The 24488-nt window shown below is 58.1% G+C and overlaps 3 protein-coding genes across 4 annotated transcripts; 1 reads left to right on the forward strand and 2 right to left on the reverse strand.

Annotated features, from left to right (window-relative positions):
- Window positions 1-1367: 1367 nt before the first annotated feature.
- On the reverse strand, window positions 1368-14363 carry EIF3J (eukaryotic translation initiation factor 3 subunit J). Of its 2 annotated transcripts, none has more exons than XM_054168982.1 (8): window positions 14226-14363; window positions 14044-14144; window positions 8569-8626; window positions 8242-8333; window positions 7578-7692; window positions 5123-5281; window positions 2885-2958; window positions 1368-1927 (listed from the first exon to the last, which is right to left on the reverse strand). In XM_054168982.1, exons 1-8 carry the CDS (start codon window positions 14251-14253, stop codon window positions 1796-1798), a joined length of 759 nt encoding a protein of 252 aa, XP_054024957.1. In that variant the 5' UTR covers window positions 14254-14363; the 3' UTR covers window positions 1368-1795. The 2 variants fall into 2 exon arrangements, with proteins under 2 accessions (XP_054024957.1, XP_054024958.1); XM_054168983.1 differs by having other exon boundaries at window positions 1368-1924; window positions 14226-14362.
- A 1994-nt stretch (window positions 14364-16357) lies between these two features.
- LOC104305813 (protein regulator of cytokinesis 1) lies at window positions 16358-21752 on the forward strand. Its single transcript, XM_054169208.1, has 13 exons — window positions 16358-16394; window positions 16803-16935; window positions 17246-17368; window positions 17722-17955; window positions 18035-18205; window positions 18705-18854; window positions 19182-19329; window positions 19438-19574; window positions 19836-19931; window positions 20092-20238; window positions 20566-20670; window positions 20902-21087; window positions 21626-21752. Exons 1-13 carry the CDS (start codon window positions 16369-16371, stop codon window positions 21692-21694), a joined length of 1725 nt encoding a protein of 574 aa, XP_054025183.1. The 5' UTR covers window positions 16358-16368; the 3' UTR covers window positions 21695-21752.
- Window positions 21753-22748: 996 nt separating this feature from the next.
- LOC128898042 (RCC1 domain-containing protein 1-like) lies at window positions 22749-23817 on the reverse strand. The gene is made up of 5 exons (XM_054169209.1): window positions 23804-23817; window positions 23477-23598; window positions 23172-23281; window positions 22948-23095; window positions 22749-22840 (listed from the first exon to the last, which is right to left on the reverse strand). Exons 1-5 carry the CDS (start codon window positions 23815-23817, stop codon window positions 22803-22805), a joined length of 432 nt encoding a protein of 143 aa, XP_054025184.1. The 3' UTR covers window positions 22749-22802.
- Between the last annotated feature and the right edge of the window lie 671 nt (window positions 23818-24488).

Here is a 24488-nt window from a genome sequence, read left to right on the forward strand (position 1 = left end):
TGTCCAAAACGGGTGGCCTAGAGTAGTCAGACAGCTTTGAAGTGAAATGAAGCAACACTGTTGTATTATCTGTTAGCATTACCCTAGCACAGAGGGTCACAGTAATAACCCTGTGAGTTAACTAGCAGAGGCTGAGGTGGATTTACAGCCTGCAGGGTCCTCTGTTGGTTGCTGAACATTTTCAGGCCTCAGACAAATATTTACTTGCCCAGTGTCATCCCAAGGCTGCAGGGGCAGCATTGGAGGTTGCACAGACAGGACAAGTCACAGCTCCTACAAACAACAAAACCTTTTGTGTGGGGAGATTTCTGCCTGAGCAGAACCTGACTTAAAATCCCAGTTCCAGTCGGTTTCCTAACACCAAATTCCATCCAAGCTGGCTCTGATCAGTCCCAAGGTTAAGTACCAAGCTTTTAGCCTGAAGCTCCTGGAAGGAAAGGAGACTCTCAAGCTATTCTTTGAGAGCTACCATCCCTGGATCCATTAATGGTGGGAAGGCTCTGAAGTTCACCTGCCCCACTGGACACACACTGGGAACAAACACCTGAGTACACCCCAGGACTGTTCCTGCCAACAGCAACTGCCAGCTGGAGTCAAATAGCTGCATGCACCGATAAGGGCCAAGCCAGAACATTCCTAAGCTGGGTACAAGCCATGGAGCTCAGGAATTCCAGCAACCAAGGACAGACATTCCTCTTGGAAATGCCTGGCTTGTGGCACTCCTAAAAGGTGCTGATGGGAAGCAAAAGATACCTTTTTTCCCCCCCAGGTGAAATCTTGCTCCTGAAGGTCAGACCAGCCCTCGCCTCATCACACACATCCAAAGAGCCCCAGCCCGCCTTTCCTTTTGTCTCAGCTGCCAAAAGAACTGCTGCAAAGCCAGCCCCAGTGAAGTCCTCAAGAGTGATTTTTATTAAATTAGTTGCTTTATAAAACATTGCAGATGTCATAATTGTTAACATAACAATTTGCCCAACTGTAGTAACTGCTGCAGTTTGCTGAAGCAAGTTTGGTTTGGGATTGTTGTTGTTGTTGTTGTGGGGTTTGGTTTGGTTTGACTTCATGAAAAGAAAATGGCCAAGTGGTGAGAGCCCAACCACAACCCAGGAGAGCCCAAAAGGAGCCTTGGCTTTTCTCATACTGTTAGAAAACACCCAACCCCTACAGCTGCATTAGTAGAAAGGGAGGTGAATGGAAGCTCAACTTCATGCCCCAGCCACAAACTGTGGTTTGTTTTCCACCCCTCCTGCCCCACCAACTACCCAAGGAAAGAATTGTTCTGACCCACTGGGTGTGGAGCCTGGAGCAGATCTTCACTCTGAAGTTAGCAGTTCCCCTTTCACACACCCCCTCCCCCCTCCCCCCCCCAAGCTCTAAGTCAAGACAAAGCAATTTTAACACTAAGTGCACACCATGCCCTTGCTGCAAACTGCTCGTGTCCACCAAGGAGGTACAGTTAAGGCCGTGTCACTGAGCTGTGCTGGCAGGAATACTTCACCCTGTTTCAGGTTCATCTCCCAGTTTCAGTGGCTGTCACTACTGTCAAGGCCAAACAGCAACAGTTACCATCATCAGAATTGTTGGGGTTTTGAAGCTGTAATTCAAGAGGTTTGTCAGCTGTCTTCCTCCTCACCCCCCACCCGCAGAGCGGGAAGCCCAGCGAGAGTGAAGCCCCCAGCACGGAGATACTGCGACTCTGATTGTAGCATTTGGCAGAATTGAAAAGGAAGAGAAGTTGTGCTACATGTTTAAGGGATTATGGGCAACAGAAAGACAACAGAAGGGGAGATCAGTGTCACATGAAGTCTTCAAAGTCTTGTACGTATTCTCCGTCGTAGCCGCCGTAGTCAGCCAGGTCATCTTTCATCGTCGCCTTTAAGCCACCTCCAGGCACCACCCCTTTTTTCTTCTTTTTGGCTTTATTCTGCTTAAAAGAGGAGAGCAGGGTTGCTTCCAAAGCCTTACAGCAATTAGTCATTGCTCTTAACTGGGGCAGGGCCACGTCTCTCTGGGTGCGAGCGCTGCCGTGCCCTGCCAGCAGTGCTCTGTGCCCTGCACCGCCCCGCGGGGCAGCCTGGGCTCTTCCCAGCTGTCCCACAGCTCCCTGCGGCACCTGCCCAGGTGCTGTCACCCATCCTGCTTTCCCTACACCCAGAGCTAAGGAACTGCAGAGCCTGGTGCTTGCTTCTGTGGAACTACCAACTTGAGCAAGGAACTGATGTGGCTTTTTCACCACAGTCACAATCACAGAATGGTTGGGGGTGGAAGGGACTGCTGGAGATCAAGTCCGATCCCCTGCCAAGGCAGAGTCACCCAGAGAAGGTCACATAGGAATACATCCAGCTGGCTTTGGATTGTCTCCAGAGATGGAGACCCCACCACCTCTCTGGGCAGCCTCTTCCAACGCCTGGCCACTCCTGCAGGAAAGAAATTGTTCCTCATACCCAACCTCAACCTGCCCCCCAGTGCAATTTCAAGTCATTACCTCTCCTTCTGTCACTTGATAGGAGGGAGAAGAGACCAGCCCCCACCTCACTCCAGCCTCCCTTCAGGGAGAGCAATGAGGCCTTCAGTCTCCTTCTCTGCAGACAAAACCACCCCCCTTCCCTCAGCTGCTCCTCACCACACCTGTTCTCCAGCTTGGTTGCTCCAGAGCTAACTTCAGCCAGGTTTTGCCTGTGATCTCCAGGTTCATTGCACTCCTGCTGACCTCACCCAGTGGAAGATGATTTAACACTCCCCCAGTATCAAGGCTGTCATTTTCCCTCTGCTCTACTCCAAATCAGCAGCTCCAAGCAGCCTGAGCCCTGCTGCCCCCATCCAGCCCAGCCCCTTTCAGTGGGTGGCTGTTGCTGCTGCAGAAGCACACACCAACCTCCCTTACCTTTTCTTGCTTCTGCTTTTCACTGCATAGTACTGTCAGAGTGTTTGTGATCTTTTTCAAATCATCAACTTCCACTGTGGCAGGGGGGGAAGGGGAAAAAAAGAGACAGACAGATAGATTCCTCATCATTGTTGTTCTCAGGAGGCAGTTAAATAATTAACTAACAGCAAAACTCTCAACACTGGAAATGAAACTGGTAGCAAGTACAGATAATTACTTGACTAAACCAGGAACATGCAGAGGGGGTGACTCTGGTCCTTACCCTCAGTCTCTAGTTCAGAAGGTGCCCAGGAAGCAGCAGGATTGAATGTTGGAGGTGAAACTTGCAAGTTAGGAGTTGGGGGGGGTGGGGCAGGGGGTGTGATGTGAACAATTAAATATGGATGCAGGAAGAGATAAAAAGGAGCAGGGGGTTAAGAGTAAATCAATGGCTTTGACAACAAATGGCCCAAAAGGTGGCAGGTCCTGCACTGCAGAAGACCTGGAGTCCATCTGCCAGGGAAGGTCCCAGCCCCACTCGCTGTGTTTCTACAGCATCGAGTTCCCACTTCTGAAGGACACCACCTGCATGTACAGTCCAGGGGCAAGGAGCTCACCAAGTCCTCCAGCAGGGGAGGAGAATGAGTGAAGTGAGTTTTAGCTGTCCCCAGGCCCATGCTGAATTCCATTACAAGCTGGTTTGCAGTTCCAGAATTACATGACCTCAGTCTCCATAGAGTCCCAGACTGGTTTGAGGTGGAAGGGATCATCAAGTCCCACATCCCTGCCATGGGCAGAGACATCTCCTCCTAGAGCAGATTGCTCAAGGCCCCATCCAACCTAGCTTTCAGTACTTCCAGGTTTGGAACCTCCACACCTTCTCTGGGCAACCTGTTCCAGTGCTTCACCACCCCCATGAAGAAGAATTTCTTCCTCATGTCTCGTCTCAATCCAGCTTCCTCCAGTCTGAAGCCATCACCCTGCATCCTGTCACTCCACACCTTTGTAACAAGTCCCTCTCCAGCTCTCTTCACACACTGGAAGGATGCTCTGTGGGGAGGCCTTAGAGATTTTGGAAGAGTTTCCTTCTGACTGAGCTACCCAAGTTACCTGGCTCACAGAATAATCATTTCCATGGAAAAAATGGCCTCAGGAAAAAATGGCCATGGTTCCAAGTGAGGCTTTTGATGCTGATCACAGAATCATAGAGTCAACAAGGTTGGAAGAGACCTCAGACATCATCCAGTCCAACCTGTCACCCAACACCTCCTGACTACTAAACCATGGCACCAAGTGCCACATCCAATCCCCTCTTGAACACCTCCAGGGATGGGGACTCCACCACCTCCCTGGGCAGGCACATTCCAGCAGCCAACAACTCTCTCTGGAAAGAACTTTCTCCTCACCTCAAGCCTAAACTTCCCCTGGCACAGCTTGAGACTGTGTCCTCTTGTTCTGCTGCTGGTTGCCTGGGAGAAGAGACCAACCCCCACCTGGCTACAACCTCCCTTCAGGTAGTTGTAGAGAGCAATAAGGTCTCCCCTAAGCCTCCTCTTCTCCAGGCTAAGCCACCCCAGCTCCCTCAGCCTCTCCTCACAGGGCTGTGCTCAAGGCCTCTCCCCAGCCTCATTTCCCTTCTCTGGACACCTTCAAGAGTCTCAACCTCCTTCTTAAACTGAGGAGCCCAGAACTGGACACAGGACTCAAGGTGTGGTCTAACCAGTGCAGAGTGCAGGGGCACAATGACCTCCCTGCTCCTGCTGGCCACACTATTCCTAATGCAGGCCAGGATGCCATTGGCCTTCTTGGCCAGCTGGGCACACTGCTGGCTCGTGTTCAGCCTACTATCAATCAGCATCCCCAGGTCCCTCTCTGTCTGGGAGCTCTCCAGCCACTCTGACCCCAGCCTGTAGCACTGCCTGGGGTGGTTGTGGCCAAAGTGCAGCACCTGGCACTTGGACCTGTTGAGTAATAATTACTATATAAAAAATGGCCTCAGGAAAAAGGTCCATGGCTCAAAGTGTGACTGTGGATGCTGGTCTCAGTGCCCCTCTGCTGGGCAGTGTGGCATTTCTGTCCCAGAAGCTCTGTGCTCAGCGCCGTGGGGACGCGCTGGGCGCCGGTCAGCGGATCAGAGCCTGGTACAAAGCACATGGCTCAGCCTTGATGCCCCAGGGCTCCAGCAGCAGGGCTGCACAGCCCAGCCCCAGGCACAGCTCTGGTGGCAGCAGGCTGCCAGGTGTCTGTGTCTCAACTCACAGGAGATGCAGAGGTCCCGGACTAAGGCTTCCAAGAAGCTGGCATAATGTAAGGATTTCTCGTGCTGGGAGATCTTCTCCTTGAGCAGCTTGCCAAACTCCGTGAAGTCTTCTTTAGAAGAGGGATTCATGGCATCTATTCCACAAGTGTTATTTACACCTGCAGGGAAAGAGACAGCAGGAGCTCTGAGCCCTGAAAGGGGGCACCCCAGAGGCAACAAGGAACCGCGCCGACGCCGAGACCCTTCCCCTCCCCTGGAGGCTTACACACCCAATTACAGAGGCACAGAAGTGCTTAGGCTGGAGGAGACCTTTCAGGTCATGGGAGTCCAACCATTAGCCCAGCACTGCCAGGTCACCACCAAACCATGACCCTCAGCACCACATCTCCACAGCTTTGAAAGCCCTCCAGGGATGGGGACTCCACCACTGACCTGGGCAGCCTGGGCCAGGCCTTCAAAACCCTCAAGAGGAAGAAATTGTTCCTCATGTCCCACCTAAAACTCCCCTGGAGCAACTTGAGGATACTTCCTCTTGTCCTGTCCCTTGTTCCTTGGAAGAAGAGACCAACCCCCACCTGGCTCCAATCTTCTTTCAGGGAGTTGTAGAGAGCCAGGTCTCCCCTCAGCCTCCTTTCCTCCAGGCTGAACACCCCCAGGTCCCTCAGCTGCTCCTCACCAGACCTGTTCTCCAGACCCTTCACCAGCTTCATTGCCCTTCTCTGGGCTCACTCCAGCCCCTCAGTGTCCTCCTGGGAGTGAGGGGCCCAAAACAGACCCCAGGATTCTTGCTCACTCCTCACTGGCTGCTTCCCCAGCCTCAGTTAGGTGCTGCCTGCACACAGAGACCTGCTGCCCAGCTCAGCAATTTGAAGCAGCCCTTCTTGCCCCTTGGAGCAACAGGCACTACGTGAAGCCCCTTCAATCAACAATTTCCTGCCTCCAGCTTCTAAGTGCAGGATTTTGTTGGTGATTTGGAGCTGTGCTCAGCACACAGCCTCTCCCTGAGGCTCTGCCCTGAGAGGACTCAGAGCAGCACCCAAGCTCTGCACCTCACTGTAATCAAGGAGCAGCCTTTCATGTCTGTGAACATTGCTATGAATCAGGGTCTCTGCCAGGCCTGTCACAGCACAGAACCAGAAGGAGCAGCTCCAAGGCTGCTTCAGGAAGCCAGCTCACTCCACTGTCCTGGGTGGATTTGGCAACACCTGGCTCACTGCAGGCTGCCTGAAGAGAAGCGTGAGGCGTGCTGTGCCACACTTGTCCAAAGCCTCATGAAATCCAGGCTGTAAAGCACCTCAGGACATGAGGGCACAGCTCCTCTCTCTGTGCACACTCATCCTTCTCCCAGCAGCACCCACGTTGGGCTATTAACCAGCCATCTTCCTCCTGTAAGCTCCCACTGAAAAAAACACCTTTGGGCTGGAAGAGGCCTTTAAGATCAAGTCCAACCTTCACCCTCAGACCACCATGGCCATTAAACCACGTTCATCTGTTAGAAAGTGAAGCAGCACCCGTGGAGATGTTTCTTTTGTTTCTTGTTATCAGTCCCCAGTACCAGGACACAGAATAGTTGGGGCTGGAAAAGCCCTTTCAGACCATCTAGTCCAACCAGTCTCTAGCTCCAAGCACCAAGTGTGGTGCTCACCCTCAGCACCACATCTCTGTGTCTTCCAGGCATGCCTCCAGCAGTCTGTATCACAGAATCACCAAGGTTGGAAGAGACCTCAAAGATCATCCAGTCCAACCTGTCACCACAGACCTCATGACTGAACCATGGCACCAAGTGCCACATCCAATCCCGTCTTGAACACCTCCAGGGATGGGGACTCCACCACCTCCCTGGGCAGCACATTCCAACAGCCAACAACTCTCTCTGGGAAGAACTTTCTCCTCACCTCCAGCCTAAACTTCCCCTGGCACAGCTTGAGACTGTGTCCTCTTGTTCTGCTGCTGGTTGCCTGGGAGAAGAGACCAACCCCCACCTGGCTACAACCTCCCTTCAGATAGTTGTAGAGAGCAGTAAGGTCTCCCCTGAGCCTCCTCTTCTCCAGGCTAAACAACCCCAGCTCCCTCAGCCTCTCCTCACAGGGCTGTGCTCCAGACCTCTCCCCAGCCTCATTGCCCTTCTCTGGACACCTTCCAGCACCTCAACATCTTTCCTAAACTGAGGGGCCCAGAACTGGACACAGGACTCAAGGTGTGGCCTAACCAATGCAGAGTCCAGGGGCACAATGACCTCCCTGCTCCTGCTGGCCACACTATTCCTAATGCAGGCCAGGATGCCATTGGCCTTCTTGGCCAGCTGGGCACACTGCTGGCTCATGTTTAGTCTGCTTCAAGCCCCTCTCTGTTCCCAGTGCTCCATCAGCTCCCTCCCTCTGGGGTAGTGAGAGTAAAGGACGCCGGAGGTGTGCGTGGCATCAGCGTGCTCCACCCCCTGCACAGCACACTCACCAAATGTTTCTTTTGCTAACTCCAGGTCTGCCTCCTCCTGTAACTTCTTTAGCCGTAGTTTGTCTGCTAGCTGTTCCTCTGGTGTAAGCTCTTTGTGTTCCTCTGGTGCCTCTAACTGAAACCAAAACGCAGGCAGGGAGAATGTTGCGCCTCCCACCCCCGAGCAGGGCTTCCGGGGCCACCCCTTACCCCACACCACAGCTTGGGGAGTCATGCACCTCAGGCATGGCCAGACCCCAAGCCATCCCCCCAGTGAAGTGTAGCAAACATTGCCACCCTGGTTAGTAACCTCTTAACTTGACAAGAAGTGGGAGGAAGCACAGTGCCACATTCCACCCTGGCGTGGAGTGGGTTGGGTGGGAAGGGACCTTGAAGGTCATCCAGTTCCAAGCCCCTGGCATTGACAGGGACAGCTCCCACCAGCCCAGGTTGCTCAAGGCCTCATCCAAGGCATGGGTTATGAGGTGGTGCACACAGAAGGGAGAGATAAGCCTGACTTCAGTGACTGGTTAAAGTGCAGAGAAAGCCAAGCTAGGTTCCCCCCCAGCCCAGCTCTTCAGTCCAAGATTCATCAGGCTACTGAAGATCTTCAGAGCTCCTGTTCCAACCTCAGAAACCCAACCTGCCCTCTACATGCTGAGACCCAGAAGAAACAAGGACTCACCCTCTTTTTCAGCTCCTCTTGCTTCTTCTTCTGTAGCTTCTCTTTCTCTTTTATTTTTTCTGCTATTTTCTTTTTTTCTGAAACTTTGGGCTCTGCAAAACATGGCCCCCCAAACAAATGCAGGACTTGGGGGGCTGCCAGCAAGCACAGAGGCACCAATCCCAGAGCAAGCCAGAGCTCAGGCCCTGGGCTCTGCACAGGCTGAAAGGGGCTGTGCCAAATCCACACCCAGCCCCAGGAGGTGGTTTGGACTCTCCAGAGGCACTCAGGACAAAAAGCAGGCTCTGTCCTGGTGCTGAGCGCTCCCAGGTGCTCCTTTCCTCTCACCTTGTTTTATCTCTGTCTCCTTTACTTCCTCCTCTTCCTCCTCATCATCCCAGTTATCCTACAAAATAAGTTTTGGTTAGGATTCATTTCCTTGCTGGGGTAAGAGAGAACCAGCAGCTTGCACACAGCCTCTTTCAGTGCTGCTGTGTCTGTCCATCTGACACGCTGAGTGAGAGCTGAAGAGAGGCACAGCTCCTGGGAGATGTCCAAGACATTCCAGGACCACTTTTTAACCCCAAAGGTCACTTTGGTTCAAATAATCAGGAAAGGCTCAGCTCCACCAAGGTGCAACAGCCAGATCACACACAGTCCAACCAACAGCCACACCACAACAGCAGTTTATCACAGATGGTTTGGCTTGGAAGGGACCTCCAGGGTCACCTCCCAGCTTGCTCAAAGCCTCACCCAATCTGGCCTTCAACACCTCCAGGGAGGGGGCATCCACAGCCTCCCTCCAGTGTCTCACCACCTTCACTGGGAAGAATTTCTTCCTCCTCTCCAGTCTCAATCTCCCCTCTTCCAGCTCAAAGCCACTGCTCCTCATGCCATCACTACAAGCCTTTGTCCACAGCCCCTCCCCAGCTTTCTTGTAGCCCCCTGCAGCGATATGACAGAAGATGGTCATCTGTGGTACACCTGCTGAGATGCTGCAACACCATGGGATGCACACAGGCAGTACAGCACTGCTGGCAAGGGGTAACTCAGCTGAAGCCATTTAAACCCACAACATGCTGCCAGCACCACCTGAGGCCCCACCACTCCTCCCCAGATGCCCACTCTCTGTGCCCCCACTCAGTCTTCACCAGGGACTGCTGCTTTTAGCCATGAGCAAAGGAGCTATGGAAATAATGGATCCAGGAGGTTGCAACTGAGGAGGAGGAGAAACTTCTTTGGTGTGAGGGTGCTGAAGCCCTGGAGCAGGGAGCTTGTGGAGTCTCCTTCTCTGGAGAGCTTCCAACCCCCCCCTGGCCATTGTGATGCTGGGCAAGCTGCTGTGGGTGCCCCTGCTTGAGCAGAAGGGTTGGACTGGATGATCTCCAAGGGTCCCTTCCACCCCCACCATCCTGTGAAAACACTCCCCAGCTGCAGTGTTCTCCAACAGCCATCATGTTCATGTGATTCTTAAACAGCCTCAGCTCTGGTGGCTGCAGCATGCCTCTGCCTCCAGCATGGTGAAGATTCATGGTGGCCCTCAGCCACACACTGAGTGTTTCACCATCAGGCACCACTCACAGTCAGACTCCTGTCAGAACCAGCAACTCCCCCCTCCTTATGGCCACTGTCCTGTAACCAGGTGGATCACCCACTCAGTGATCTAAAAGGTCTTTTCCAAGCTGGGTGAGTGTGAGTGTGAGATCCATGGTTCAGCTGAACACTGAGGAAGCACAGAGCTGACCTGCTGATGCCACCTGCAGACTCTGCCAGCAGTAACTCTGCAGCCCTGACATCCCCTGCGAAGGGCCACAGGATTCTGTGTCACATCTTCTTGTCCCCATGCCACTGCACATCCCAGCACATGGAAATCAGTGCTCCAGGACTGATCTGAGCTGCACACCAGGAGCTAAACCAAGACATCTGCCAGGAGGCTCCTTTCAGTTCCCTGCTTCAACTCCACGTGCAGGCTGGAGACTGCACTTGGCAAGGCACAGCTCCCCCAGAGCTCACACACCACTGCCAGCTCCTCCTGCAGAAGCTGAACCCCCTGAGTCCTGAATTTTCTGTCATTTCTCCCTCATCACCACTTCACTTCTCAGGGCTGCTGCTGGCATGGCAAAAGGAAGGACACTGGTGGAAGATGTTGGTGTCCCACTGCAGCCTGCTGACCCAAGCAAGGAAGCCACCCCAGCTCCTCACCAGCTCACTGAGCTAATTGGCACTTGTAGGACTCAGCTTCCCTTCCACATTCCAAGGAGCTGACTTGAAGCTGGAGCAGCAGCATTCTGGCTCCTATCTAATTAAGAGTTTGTTACACCCACTGCTTAAGCAGCTCTCTTCACTGCTGCTGTGTGGAGCTCCCTGCCTTAGCCCCTGCCCCATCCTTCACAGCCAGGTTTGCACTTCAGGCACTGGGTGGTGCAAACCTCAGCAGAAGGGCACCGGGTCCACGGCCTGAAGGTGCTCCCAGGACTGAGGGAAACTGCTAACAGGTTGCCCACTGAGGACTGATCTTCAGCCTGCTGTGCCAGGACATGCAGGTCTCCAGCTAGGCTGAGCTGTCTGCCTCCTCTCCCAGCACTTGGGTTTCATGCAGCAGTAGAAGATGAATATCTGGGGCAGGGGTTGGTTTGGGTTTCCTGGGGTGAGCACCAAAGATCCACCTGTCTCCATGCTTCATAAACTCCAGGCAGCTCTCCTGGAGGAGCAGCAAATGGCTCTGGTGCTGCATCTCTGTTCTGATCATTAATTCAGAGGGAATGCTTACTGCCAAACACCCTCACTGAAGCAGCCTGGAACTGCAGAGCACTTCAGCTGGACTCACACAGATTTGTCTGAAACAAGGCCACTGCCAGCACCTTCCAGTTCATGTAAATAAAGCCTTGGTGAGAGCAGCTCTGCCAAGGAACTGCTGAGGTTGGAAGAGACCTTTGAGATCATCAAGTCCAATCCCACCACTGCTGCTAAGCCATCACCACTAACCCACGTCCCTCAGCACCACCTCCACCTGGCTCTGAAACACCTCCAGGGATGGTGACTGCACCACCCCCTGGGCAGCCTGTGCCAGTGCCTGAGAAGCCTTTCTGGGAAGAAATGTTTCCTAATGTGCAACCTGAACCTCCCTTGGCATGATTTGATCTGCCCCTGAAACAGATGAAACTGCCCCTTCTGCCCCCAGACCCCAGCTGACATGGCTGGAAAGGAGCAGCAACTCCAGCAATGCCCCTTCTGCCCCCAGACCCCAGCTGACATGGCTGGAAAGGAGCAGCAACTCCAGCACTGCCCCTTCTGCCCCCAGACCCCAGCTGACATGGCTGGAAAGGAGCAGCAACTCCAGCACTGCCCCTTCTGCCCCCAGACCCCAGCTGACATGGCTGGAAAGGAGCAGCAACTCCAGCACTGCCCCTTCTGCCCCCAGACCCCAGCTGACAGGGCTGGAAAGGAGCAGCAACTCCAGCACTGCCCCTTCTGCCCCCAGACCCCAGCTGACATGGCTGGGAAGGAGCAGCAACTCCAGCACTGCCATTCTTGCCCCAAACCAGAAGACACAACTGAGAAGGGACAGAACCTCCAGCATCTGGGTCCCCAGCTGAACCCAAATGCTCTCCCTCAAAGAGAAAGGGCTGTGCCATGCCAGAGCTGTCTCCTGGAGGGCAACCAGGCCTGTGCCCAGGACTGAACTGCCCAAGAGCAAAGAGATGAACATTCCTTGGCAGGAACTTGTGTCCAGAGTAGCACTGGGAGGGGTTTGGTTACTGCTGAAGATGCTAATTTTAAACCTGGGGAAGTCAGAAGCCTCCCAACAGTGCCTTGGAGCTCACTACTGAAACATCTTCCCAAGTCAGCTCCAGAGCCTGAAGAGATAAACCACAGCCCCTGAGGTGAAAGACCAACCTCCTGCAGAACACCTTTGTGCTGCTGGTTTACATTTCCCTCCTGCAGGGACTGGCCCAAGGAGGACCCTTGCAAACAAGGCCCCCAGAGCTCAAGCAGCCACCTCCCAGGCTCAGCTCTTCAGTGCCTCTGCAGCACACCAGAGCAGCTTTCTCTGCTGGACTGCTCCTTCTCTCCAGGTGCAGCCCCAGCACTGAGGCCCTCACCTCTGGGGAGCAGTAGCTGCGTCCCTACTGCAGTGGGAAATGTTTGGGTCCTTTATTAGGGCAGTCAGAGAAAGCTGCCTCAAGAGGGGTCTTCAAGGAGCCCAGGCAGCACTTGAGCCCAGGCTCCTGGGCTCTATTGCAGCAGCAAAGTCTCCCTCTCAGAGGAAGGAGCAGAAGACTCCTAGGGAAGCTGAGTCCAAGCTCCACAGCCATCAGATAGCTGCACACAGCTCCGTGCTGACCGCTCTGGAAGGGGCTGTGGCTGCTGTGCACAGAGGCAGCTTCACTCACTGCCTGCTGCAGTGTGACCCCTACAGAAACACAGGCTGTGGCTGTTGGCAGGTGTAAGGAGGGAAGTGGACAGCCTGTAATGCCCCCAAATGGAGCTTTGCTTTATTTGAAGAGAAGCTGAACTGCTTTCCCCACACTACTTATAAAAGGAACCCCACCCCAGGCTCCAAGGACACCATGCTGCTGTTTCTCAGGGGCTCTGGCAACACTCAGTGGCCTGAATAACAAACCCAACAAGTCCTCACCCAGCAGGGAACAAAGCTACTACAGAAAGCTTCACACTTCTGCCTGCACCGTAGTGACCAAGCCACCTCACCAGACTGCCTACCAGGATACTTCAGCAGCTTGACTGCAAACAAAAAGCTCTTTTCCAGTTGACCTACCCCCAGCCCTTGCAGTCACCAAGCAATTGTATGCTCCCTGGCCCCACTTTGCTCACAGCCCATATGGACAGGGAGCAAGCCAAGGTTTGCACCATTCAGGCCCCCTGGCTTGCTTGGGGACAGCTGGACAGCAGCAAAGCAGCTCTGAAGGCAGGTCTGCTTTCAGAAGCACCAGAAGCGAACCCTCACAGCTTAATGCCAACTCCATGCAGACACAGCACACTCCAGCTTCAAATAATGCCTTAAGGAAACAAATGTGAAGTGATCCAGGCACTACCACATCTGGAACTGCACACCGAGGCCGCTGCACTTTCCAGCTGTGCCTGTGGGGTGTGAAGAAGCAGGAAAATGGTGGCAAAGCCACCCTGCTACCCGACAGAAGTGTCTGAGCCAGAGCAGAAGCACAAGCACAGCTTTCAACACCCCACCAACCGTCTCACCACGCTCCAAAGCCAGACTCTGCAAGGCCACGGAGATCAAGGGGAGCGCAGCCAGCCGCAGCAGTGCCCAGAAGCCTGGCAGGCAGCTGGGAAGCTGCAGGTGGATCCCTCAGAGATCAGGAAAGGCCTCTTCAGGGTAGAAAATGGTCCGTCCGCCCCTGCCCTTGCAGGCCCAGCGCAGCAGGGCCAAGCCTCGGGCAGCGGCGGCCGGCCCGAGCGGGGATTACGGGGCAGGGGGCACAGCCTCCTTCGGCGCTTGGCACCGGGACTTGTCAGCTGTCACCGCCCGCTGCCCTTCCGCGGCGCCGCCACCCGGCGCCCGTTTCCACCCCGGCGGAGCCGCGGAGCCCCGCCCGGGCCTCCCCGCCGCGGCCGGGTGAGTCCCTCCGGCCCGACCAGCCGGATCGCCCCGGCGGGAGGCTTCCCCTCGCCGCCGCGGGGCCCTCCCCCGCCCTGCCCCGGGCCCGGCCTCGCCGCCGCGGCCCCGCACACGCGGCCCCATATGGCAGCGGCCCGGCCCGGGCCCGATCCGCCTCTCGCCGCCCCCCGGCCGCGGCCGGCCAGCCCCGAGCCGGCGCCGCACGGCGAGGGCCCTCCCGGCCGCACCTTCACGTCGTCCTCCTCATCCTCGCCGGCCCAGCGGTCCACGGCCACTCCCGGCACCAGCCGCTTCGCCACCGGCTCCACCACCTCGAAGCTGTCGGCGTCTGCAGGGGAGAGGAGAGCGGGTGAGGGCGAGCGGACGGGGCCGGGGGTGCCGGCGCGGCGCGGCGGCCGCCGCCACCTACCCCACGAATCCGCCGCCTCCGCCGCCATCTTCCCGCCGAGTCGCGGCCGCCGGCGCTGGCTGCGGGCACGGTGAGAGGCAGCAGCGCCAGAGCGGCCCCAGCAGCGCCGAGCGCGGGGCACGCCGGGACGGCGGCGGACCGAGGGCACCGCCCGCGGCGCTCCCACGGCGCCCCGCCCAGCGCGGGGCGGGGCCAGAGCGGGCGGCGGAGCCACGGCGGGAGAGGGCTGCCGGTGGCCTTCGGGCACCTTCCGGGCTCCCAGGGGCTCCCGCAGGAATGGTTGGGGTTGGAAGGGACCTTTAGGACTGAGCCCAACCATTACGGCGGCACCGCCAGGTCACCACCAAACCATGTCCCGTAGCACCACATCTCCACGGCCTTGAAACCCCTCCAGGGATGCAGACTCTGCCACTGCCCAGCCTGGGAAGCCTGGGACAGGCCTTGGCAACCTTCAAGGGCAAAAAATTGTTCCTCATGTTCAGTCTAAGCCTTCCTTAGGGCAGCTTGAGGCCATTTCCTTTTGTCCTGTCTCTTGCTTCTGTGAAGAGACCAACCCCCAGCAGGCTCCAGCCTCCTTTCAGGGAGTTATACAGAGCCAGGTGGTCTCCCCTCAGCCTCCTTTTCTCCAGGCTGAACAACCCCAGTTCCCTCAGCTGCTCCTCCCCACCCCTGTTCTCCAGACCCTTCACCAACTTCATTGCCCTTCTCTGGACCTGCTCCAGCTTCTCAATGTCCTTCTTGTGGTGAGGGGCCCAAAAGGACCCCAGGATTTGAGGTGCAGCCTCACCAGTGCCCAGTGCAAGGGACAATCACTTCTGCACAGCTGTGGGGTGGGGGGAGGCTCCCCTGTGCTGCCGGTGCCCGGTGGAGCAGATATCCTGTCTGGATGCCAGACAGGAGGGGGCTAGCAGAGCCGGGTCACAGAGATATAGGTTGCTTTCTTTCCTGTGGTGCAAATTGTCCACCCAAGAAGAACAAAGGTGGCAGGCCTTGTCCCTGGAAACATTTGAGATCATTTGATGTGGCCCTGTGCAGCCTGCTGTATTTGGAGGTGTCCCTGCTGACTGCAGAGGGCTTGGACAAGATACCCTTTGAGGGTCCCTTCTAACCCAATGCACTGTGTGAATCTGAGACTTAAATCAAGTGTTGTGAGGTGCAGCCAGAGCCACATTACTGCCACAGGGATGGAAGTTCTCAGCTCAGATGCTCTCCCTCTGCAGAGCTGCAGCTGGCACAGCCTGTGTTTTCTGTAGACACAGTGTGGGAAGCTCTGCTGCAGCTCCAGCAGGCTCAGCTGACAGGAAGGCTCCCAGCTCATGTGCACAACATACATTTGCTGACTTCCATATGGACAGGCAGCACAGGGACTGGTTCCTGGGAATTAAACAACTCCTGCATTTCAGGCTCCGAAGGTGTCCTGGCTCTGGGCCAGGAGATGGCCATTTGTAGTCCAGGGATGTGCTTTGCTGTACATAAAGCCTTACTGGTTACATGCCGTGTTTTGTGGTGTGAGGATCCTGCTCTGGGGTCACAACAACCCCACCAATGCTCCAGGCTTGGAGCAGAGTGATCCAGTAGAGAAAGACTTGGGGGTATTGATCAACAGCTGGCCAAAGATGAGCCAGCATGTGCCCAGGTGGCCAAGAAGGCCACCAGCATCCTGACCTGGATCAGCAATGGTGTGGCCAGCAGGACCAGGGCAAGGATTGTGGCCCTGTAGTGGGCACTGGTGAGGCCACACCTTGAATCCTCCGGCTCGGCCTGGCGCTGTAACCCGACGGGGAGCGTGTGGCGAGGGCGACAGGAGAGCAGGGAAGCAGCCTCCTGCTGCTGGCTCCCCAGGTCCCGTTCCCGGCGCAACCCACACCAGATCACGTGGCCTCTGTCAAACACGAGCCGCGGCGCGCCGTTGGCCGCGCCAGCGCCGCTCGTGATTGGTTAGAGGCGCCGCGAGTTTTTCGCTTCCATTGGCTGGAGGCCGGCTTGGGGCGGGGTCAGGGCGGTGGCTGTGGGCAAGGCCGCGGTGACGTAGGCGCTGGCTGTGCGCGAGGCCAGTTTAAATCAGAGCCGGGAGGGGAGCCGCAGTAAGTGGAGCTACCGAGAGTGAAAGGCACGGCGGAGCGGCACCGGGAGCCGAGATACCATGAGGAGTGCCGTCACAAGGCAGAGGTGCGGCACCGGGGTGGGCAGGACGCAGAATGGGCGGCGGGGAAGCCAGGACGCGGCAAGGGAGTTGGGGCAGGGCACCGGGGAGGGAGAGCCTTGGGATGCGGTGGGCGGTGCCGGCACCGCGAGGGGGGGGACCTAGGATGGGGGTCAGGGGGACCCGGAACGGGATGAGCTGGGAGAGAAGCGATGGGGTCCCGGGACAACTGGGGCGGCAGGGCAGGCTCTGGGTGGGGCAGTGCGGCGGCACCGCGAGGTGCGGACCCAGACAGGCAGATGGGAACAGGACAAGCAGGTGGCGGGGCGGACCCGGGAAGCGGGACAGAAAGCGGCGGAGGCAGGCGGCCAGCAGTCCTGGTCCCGGTCCCCGCCCGGCGGCGGCTGATGTTCGTTGGGTGCCGGTGCTCTCAGTGAGGTGCTGGCGGCCGAGGTCGTGGCGGTCCTGACCGAAGCCATGGCGACGCTGCGGGACATCTGGGAGGAGATCGGAATCCCGGAGGAGCAGCGCCTGGAGCGTACCCGTACGGCCAAAAAGCACATCCAGGTGAGGGGCAGGGGGTGCGCGGAGCAAGGGGGGCCCGGGCCCGCTGCTGAGCCCCTTTGGCTGCAGCCGGCCCCTCTTGGCTCCTGAGCCGTGAGTCTGGCCATGAGTACAGACTCGGCTGGGTCTAGCAGGGGCTCCCAGGGTATTGCTGCACCTCTGCCCTCATCCCCCTTCTGCTGGCCACCTCACACTGCCCTTCTTTCATGTGTCCCCTGGAGTTTCTCTAGCTGTGTTTCCCCTGCCCTGCCTTCTCTCTCTGCACGTCCCCTTCTTGCTCCCCAGCCCTGTCCTAACCACCCCTGTGTCCCAGGAGCTTCTGGTTGAGATGGTGAAAGAGGAGGAAGGTCTGAAGAAGCATCTTCTGAAGAGCATTGAGCTGTGTCAGCAGAAGCTTCACAGTCTCTGCAAGGAACTGCAGCTGGAGCCCTTGGAGGTAAAGTATTGAAGTATTTGCTTGGCACTCCTAGGATCCTGCTGGCACAGCCTTGTGCTGCCTGGCCCGTCCCTGGGTATCTTGGTGGCACCAGAGCTCCCAAAGCACACATCTGTTCTAAGCCACTTTTCCTGGTGCCTGGTGGAGCTCTGTGGCTGCTGGCAGGGCAGGCAGTGGGAGATGGCTGTGTGCAGACCGGGAGTCTCGTTTTGTGTGGGGCTGCTGAGATTGTACCTGCCTGGGGAATGCCTTGGTCAGACCTGGGGGTGGTGCTCCAGGTCGGCAGGAAGCCTCCAAAGGTGCCTCAGGCCTGCAGGCGGAGGAGGAGAGGGCTGATTCCTGTGCTTTGGCAGACAGAGGAGGAAGGAACCATTCTGGAGAGAGAGAAGAGCCTGCGGACCCGTGTGGAAGTGCTGCTGAAGCAGAGGAGGGACAGGAAGGAGGAGCTGAAGAACCTGCAAGAGCAGGAGCAAGACCTGTGTGACCTCCTCTGCACCGCTCCGTTCTCCATCGACGCCAAGGCCGTGCCCAGCCTGGAGCAGCTGGATCGCTATCGGCGCCACTTGGCCTCCCTGGCTGCTGAGAAAGTAAGGGGCAAGGGGGGAGGTGCCACCAAGGCTGGCATGCGTGGCACTGACTGGCTCCTAACCCCGCTGCTCACCTCAGGAGCGAAGGCAGGAAGAGTTTGTCCGCAGCAGGCGGCAAATCATCCTCCTGATGGAGGAGCTGGACCACACTCCAGACACCAGCTTTGAGCAGGACGTGGTGGATGAGGATGTGGAAGCCTTCTGCTTGTCCACAGACAACCTTGCAGCCCTGCAGGAGCTGCTGCGCCAGGTACCTTGGCACGCTGAGGCCGTGGGTGGGTGCTGGCAGGAGCTGGCCTGGCGATGGAAGGAGCAGCTGCTCAGCTTGCAGGCAGCCTGTGCTCAAATGCCTTCTGGGCAGCTCTGCCAGGATCTTCTCACTCCAGGTCAGTACCTGAAGGGGACCCACAGGAAGGCTGGGGAGGGACTGTTCAGGGCCTGTGCTGAGCTTCCTCCTCCTGTGGGTGGTGAGACACTGGAAGAGGTTGCCCAGAGCTGAGGCTGGGGCCCTGTGCCTGGAGACATTCAAGACCAGAGCTGATGTGGCCCTGGGCAGCCTGATCCGGTTGGAGGTGTCCCTGCTGCCTGCAGGGGGGTTGGGCAAGAGGGCCTCTGAGGGTCCCTTCTGGCCCCATGCTAACTGTGAACAGAGGAGGAGGAGCTGTGGGCTGTGCTGGCAGCAGAGGGAAGGTGCTGCTGGTGCCCCCAGGCCAGGCTGGCCGCCCCTGAGCCCTGCTCTCCCCCTGCAGCTGGAAGCTCGGCGGGCGCTGAACGAAGCTGCGTGCGCAGAGCTGCGCTCCAGGATCAAGATGCTCTGGGAACGGCTGCAGGTCCCTGTGGAGGAGAGAGAGTCCTCTGCAGTGCACGTGCCTGGGTGCAGAGCCAGGACCAGGAAAGCTGTAAGGCCCTTCCTGTGCCTTGGGAGGGGAGCGGGGGGGAGCCCTGGGCTCAGCGCTCCTCTTGGTTGAGCCCCAGGGGAGGAGAAGCTTCCCCGCAGTCTCCTCACAGCAGGAGGGTTGCTCTGGAAGGCTTCTGAAGCTCATTTCCACCCCAAAGCCTTCCTTGATTCTAGGAAGCCAGCAGGCCAGATCCTGTCCTCCCAAGGGGAGCAGCTGGGGCTTGGTTGGCTCAGCTGCCTCGTCTTGGAGGCTTGTGCAGAGACTAAATCCTGGCCTGCTCCTGCTTGTGCTGCCCTCTCTGAGGCTGTGCTCTGGTGCTGTTGGCAGCTGCAGCTGGAAGTGGAGCATCTGGAGGAGCTGAAGCTGCAGAACATGAAGGCTGTGATTCAGGCAGCCCGGGCAGAGCTGGCTGACTACTGGGACAGATGCTGCTACAGCCAGGAGCAGAAGGAGGCCTTCAGCCCCTACTACGATGGTGAGTGCTGGCTCTGCCTGCTCCTGGAGCCCCACAGGCAGCTGCAGGCTGCCCAAGAGCCACAGGGACCCCCAGTGCCTCTCCAGCCTGCTGTTGTCTGCTCTCCAGAGGACTACACAGAGACCCTGCTCGAGCTCCATGACACCGAGGTGGTGAAGATGAAGAACTACTATGAAGCACACAAAGATCTGTTTGAGGCTGTCCAGAAGTGGGAGCAGAGCTGGAATCTGTTCCTGGAGCTGGAGGTATTGTCTGGGCAGGAATGTGCCTGGCTGAGGGCTAGGTCAGCGCAGTGCCTGTCTCTGCTCCCACCTGCAGCAGGCTGCGGGGAAAGGCCAGGGAAGGGGCCCTGGGAAACCAGGGTGGATTGGTGAGGGCATGGGGTGCTGCACCCTGCTCCCTGGTGAGGTTTGGGGGGTGGGGGACTTGCTGCAGCCCCTCTGTCCTGTGCTGCACTGCCAGAGGGTGGTGTGTTGGGTCGTGTGCTGACCTCCCTCCCTTGGCAGAGGAAGGCATCTGACCCCAGCCGCTTCACCAACCGTGGGGGGAGTCTGCTGAAGGAGGAGAAGCAGCGCTCCAAGCTGCAGAAGGTGCTTTCCAAGGTAGGCTGAGCCCTGGAGCAGAAGCTGTAGTCCTGGCCAGGCCTGTGCAGCGCTGAGCGAGGGGAAGCACAGCGCTGGGAGCCAGCAAGGGCTGTCTGTGCGTGGAGATGGCCACGGTGTGGAGGGCCTCCTCTCCTCCCCACCCTTGTGTCCTCACCAGCTACAGGATGAGCTGGAGAAGAAGATCCAGGCCTGGCAGCAGGAGCACCAGACTGTTTTCCTGGTGAAGGGGCAGCAGTTCATGGAGCATGTGAAGGCGCAGTGGCAGCTGTACCACCAGGAGAAAGAGAAGGAGAAGCAGGAGAGGGTGAGTGTGGAGCCGAACCTGCCGCTCTGGGGAGCTTGTTCCGCACCAGGCACTGGTGTGTCAGGGGCCCTGCCCTGCCCAGGGAGGGGGAACTGCCCCAGGGGCTGCCCCAAACGCTGCCTGGGGCTCCTGTTGCTGTCACTGTCCGTGGGGTCCCCTCTGGCCTGGTGTGCACTGCTGTCGGTGTCTGTGGGTGCTGAGCCCCTTCCCTGGCCCCAGCTGTGCCAGAGGCACAGCCCTGCATACCTGTAAAGCAGAACCTGCTGCTGGGCTGTGCTGGCACAGCACTGCTCCCTGCTGGGGTTCCAAGCTCAATTCTCTCTGCAGCAGCTGAAGAGGAGCCGTGAGACTGAGGCAGTGGATGGCAGCACCTCGCTGATGCCTGGCAAGCGCCGGGTGCTCGGCCCCCACACGCCTGGCAAAGTAAGGAAGGTAAAGCTCTTTCTGCCAGGCTGGCACACTGATGGGAGCTGAGCACACTGCCCTGGATGGGGACTGGTCTGAAGCTGCCCTGGCTCTCTGCAGGGATTTGGGGAGAGTTCTGGGCCTCAGAACTGGCCTCTGGAGGGGTCTGGATTCTTGGTTCTGCTGTGCAAAATCAGTGTGAAGCCCCCATCCCTGCCTGCTTCCTGTGCTCTCCCTAAACCCAGCTTCTCCCCACAGCTCAGGCCACCTCAGACCCCTAGCTCCATCCCCACAAAGATGCCCCATCCTGGCTACAGGGAGCAGAACAAGGAGAACATGGCCCAGCAGCACGGCAGCACCCTGAGCCGTGGGTGGACCCCCGCAGCCCCTGCCCAGCAGAGCCTCGGCGTTAACTCTGTTCCCAGCACCTATTCTGCCTTTACGGTAATTCACCTCTCCTACCCTCACCTCCTTACCCTGGGTGGCACAGGGGCTGTGCCCCTTGCTCCCCGGGCACCACAGAAGGCTCTATAGCCAGGCCCTTGAAGCAAGGTGTGGGGCTGAGACAAGCACGGGCTCTGAGCCTGAGGGTGGTAATGCTCTCCGAGGCTCAGCAGGGCTGTGCCTGCACCTCGGTGTTGTTTGGGGCTCTGAGCAACCTGCTCTAGTTGCAGATGTCTCTGCTGCCTCCAGGGGCTTGGACTGGAGGAGCTTGCAAGGTGCCTTCCCAGCTCTACCCCTCTGGTTCTTCCCAGGGTAGCTGCCTAGCAGCAGGGGGGAGGGACAGCCTGGGGCTGTTCCCTTCTTTGTCCCGATGCTCCAAGTTTTTCTCACCTACTTGACATTTAACACTTTTTCCTGCCCTCTTCTGAAGCAAGACCTGGGGGAAGCCTGGAGCAGCCTGCCGTCCCCAGGAGCTCCTGCTGCTTCCCCACACCAGCTCTGTCCCCTCATTGTCCTCTCCCCCTGCTTCTCTCCACAGCGTGAACTTTCCAAGGCATCAACGTCCGACACCGTCCTCAACTCCACTGCTACCACTGACTGCCCCTAGCCGCCGGGAGTGGCCGCGCAGGCAGAGCTCAGGCAGCTCTGGGGCGCTGGGCTCTGCCGGGGCATGCTGCTGCGAGGGACCCCTCCCTAGCTGCAGGGCTGGGGATCCTGGGTGGGGGAGCTGAGGGGCTTGAGCAGCAGAGCACTTCCTCTCTGGTAAGCAAGAGCTGTTTTATATGAGCCCGTGCTGTAGAAAACAAATGTTTAAAAAGAAACAGTTTAATAAAGGTTGCACTCAGTGTTCCCAGCCTGGCCCTCGCCTCTCCTTAGCACCCCTGGGGCCAAAGCCCAGCTCCAAGCTGCCAGCCCTGCTCACCAGGGAGGGGGCTAAACTGGACCAGATCCTCCCGGGGGGGCTGCCTGCCTCATCCCTGGGAGCAGAGAGAGTGGGGGGTTCTGCCAGCAGGGGTGCAGGGGCAGAGCCTGCCCCTGCCCTCCTCCTGCCTCCAGCACAGGGACCCAGGGCCCACACACCACCTTCTGTGTTTTCAGGTGGGACCTTCTTATTCCAGTAGGTGGGTGAGTGGTGGGAGTTTTTCACCTGCTCTTGGAACAGGTTCTCTTTTGATACAAGCTCTTGTCCAACCCTGACTTTGCTTTCTAACTCATACAGCAGAGAACTAAGAAAGGAAGCTCATGGAACACTCTGTCTGTAGGGGCTGGGGAGAAATGGCACAGCACCTATGATGCCAGGGGAGGGGAGGGGAGGGGAGGAGGGAGCCCCTCACCTACCTCGAGGAGAAGGACTGGGGGCTGTTAGCTGATGGAAAAATTCAACAGGACCGGGCAGTGGATGCTAGCAGCCCAGGAAACAATCCTGTCCTGGGTCTGCACCCCACCTTCTCTGCCTGTACCCCTCTCAGCTGCCAGGTACTTGCTTAATGAGAGTTGGCATTGTCCCTCTATCCCAGCGCTCTCTCTTTCCCTGCAGGTGCCACAGGGGCTGGGGCCTCTGCACCAGCTCCTCAGGTGCTCTGCCAGGGAGGGAAGACAGGTGAGAGTCCCCTGCTACAAACAGCTTCAGCCAGGACAGGGGACAGTGCTGTGCCCTGAGCCCTGCAGCCCCCAGCAGGAAGCAGAAGACAAAAGCTGCTCCTGGAGGGTTGGCATCACTTACCCCAGCCCCAGGTGTAGAGCTCACCCCCTCCTGCAAACCAGACAGCCCCCATCAGCCTGCAGCCTCAGCTGCCCCCCTCCCCTTCCCAGGCAGCAGCCAGGGCCAGGCTGGTGCCCGTGCCCCTGGCAGGGACTCACGTGTGACAGCAGCTGTGTGCCGGGAGCCACAGCTGACCCTGCTGACCTGCGGCTGCCGGGGCAGGTCCAGCAGCGCCGGCAGGGCCTGGATGGAGATGAAGGCAGCAGCCTCGGCCCCCGGCCGCTCCTGGCACGGCGCCCCCTCGGCCTGCCCTGGGGAGAGCCAGCTCTCAGCTGCTGGGAGAGACCAGGCCCTGCCAGGCTCGGAGCCCCAGCAGCAGCACCCTCACCTCACCTGCGTCCTGGGCCTGTGCCTGCTCCTCTGCCAGTGCTTTGCAGGGCAGAGCCAGCTGCCCGGACTCGTTCCAGCCCCACAGGTAGAGATCTCCTGCCTCTGAGGGGGGCAGAGCATCAGGGGGGCCCAGGGCACAGCTCAGCCCTGAACCTCCCTGGCAGTGGCTGTGTGCTCCGGGGGCGCTGGCACCAGCCACCCATGGCACAGCGCTGTGGCACTGAGCTCCCCTGCGACCAGGGTCACAGAAGACAGTTCCTGCTGGGGCCACCCCCTGCACCCAGCACAGCCTCTCACCACTGATGCTGGCCGAGTGCCACCCGCCAGCTGCCACTGCTGTCATGGGCACACCGCCCAACGCCTCCACCTCTCGTGGCTGCTGCTCCGACTCCAGGGTGCCATGGCCAAGCTGCCCGTGCCTGGGGGGAGACGCACAGAGGGACAGACAGATGGACACCTCCCACACTCCACTGCCCCACTGTGACCTGCAGTTCTCACTGAGCCCCCTCCAGTTTGTGCTGCTGCCAAGCCCTGGCTCTCCAGTACCCCCAGCTGCAGGGACTGCAGCAGGGGCACAAGAGGAGGAGGGTGCCCTGGTGCCCAGCCATGAGGAGGCTGGTATACAGCAGGCACAACATGTGAGAGGGGATCCTTGTGGTCCTGCAGTCACTGTGTGGTGACTGGCACAGCTTTTCAGGGCAGTGCTGAGCCACCACCAGCGTGGTGACAGCAAAGGGTTTGGCCCTGAGCCTGCAAGCAAGCACAGGGATCCCATGAAGGGACAAGCTGGGGCTAATCCCAGGGTGGCACCAGCCCCCATGATGAGTATTTCACAGTGTGGGCACACAAAGGAGGGGAGGAGCATGTGGGCAATGCAGGGCAGGACCCAGACCACACAGTGGGGTGTGTGAAAGAGCGGGTAGGCAAGCTGTGCCCCCCTGGAGCCCTGGCAGTGCCAGCTAGAGAAAGTGAAGGCTGCAAGGGGTGGGGTGGTGGGGGGGCACACAACACCTGGCACCCCTGAGGCTAGCAGAGCCTGAGCTACTAAGGGCAGAGACATGGCTGAGGGGGAGGAGGAGCCCAGTGCAGGCCCCACCCGTGTGAAGGAGAGGCAGGAGCCAGGCTGGGAACACTGATTACAACCTTTATTAAATTATTTTTCTAAAACATTTATTTTCTACAATATTTACTTATATAAAACAGCTCTTGCTTGCCATAGATGAAGTGGCCTGCTTCAGAAAGCCCCCCCCCCAGGCCTCCCCATCCCTCCAGCTGGCGTGGGGTCCCTCAGCAGCGTGCCCTGCCTGGA

Source organism: Dryobates pubescens, chromosome 17 (assembly GCF_014839835.1).
Source record: "Dryobates pubescens isolate bDryPub1 chromosome 17, bDryPub1.pri, whole genome shotgun sequence".
Taxonomy (NCBI): Eukaryota; Metazoa; Chordata; class Aves; order Piciformes; family Picidae; genus Dryobates; species Dryobates pubescens.

Excerpts from the sequence above, each read along its gene's own strand:
- EIF3J (XM_054168982.1), bottom strand. The coding sequence starts at position 14,253 with ATGGCGGCGGAGGCGGCGGATTCGTGGG. Across the intron at positions 14,145-14,225 it reads GGAGGCGGCGGATTCGTGGG|ACGCCGACAGCTTCGAGGTG; the intron begins GTAGGTGGCGGC and ends TCTCCCCTGCAG. Across the intron at positions 5,282-7,577 it reads GTTAGCAAAAGAAACATTTG|GTGTAAATAACACTTGTGGA; the intron begins GTGAGTGTGCTG and ends CTTTCCCTGCAG.
- LOC104305813 (XM_054169208.1), top strand. The coding sequence starts at position 16,369 with ATGAGGAGTGCCGTCACAAGGCAGAG. Across the intron at positions 16,936-17,245 it reads CGGCCAAAAAGCACATCCAG|GAGCTTCTGGTTGAGATGGT; the intron begins GTGAGGGGCAGG and ends CCTGTGTCCCAG. Across the intron at positions 18,855-19,181 it reads GAGCCAGGACCAGGAAAGCT|CTGCAGCTGGAAGTGGAGCA; the intron begins GTAAGGCCCTTC and ends TGCTGTTGGCAG.
- LOC128898042 (XM_054169209.1), bottom strand. Across the intron at positions 23,096-23,171 it reads AGGACGCAGGTGAGGTGAGG|GCCGAGGGGGCGCCGTGCCA; the intron begins GTGCTGCTGCTG and ends TCCCCAGGGCAG. Across the intron at positions 22,841-22,947 it reads GCACACAGCTGCTGTCACAC|GAGGGGGTGAGCTCTACACC; the intron begins GTGAGTCCCTGC and ends TCTGGTTTGCAG.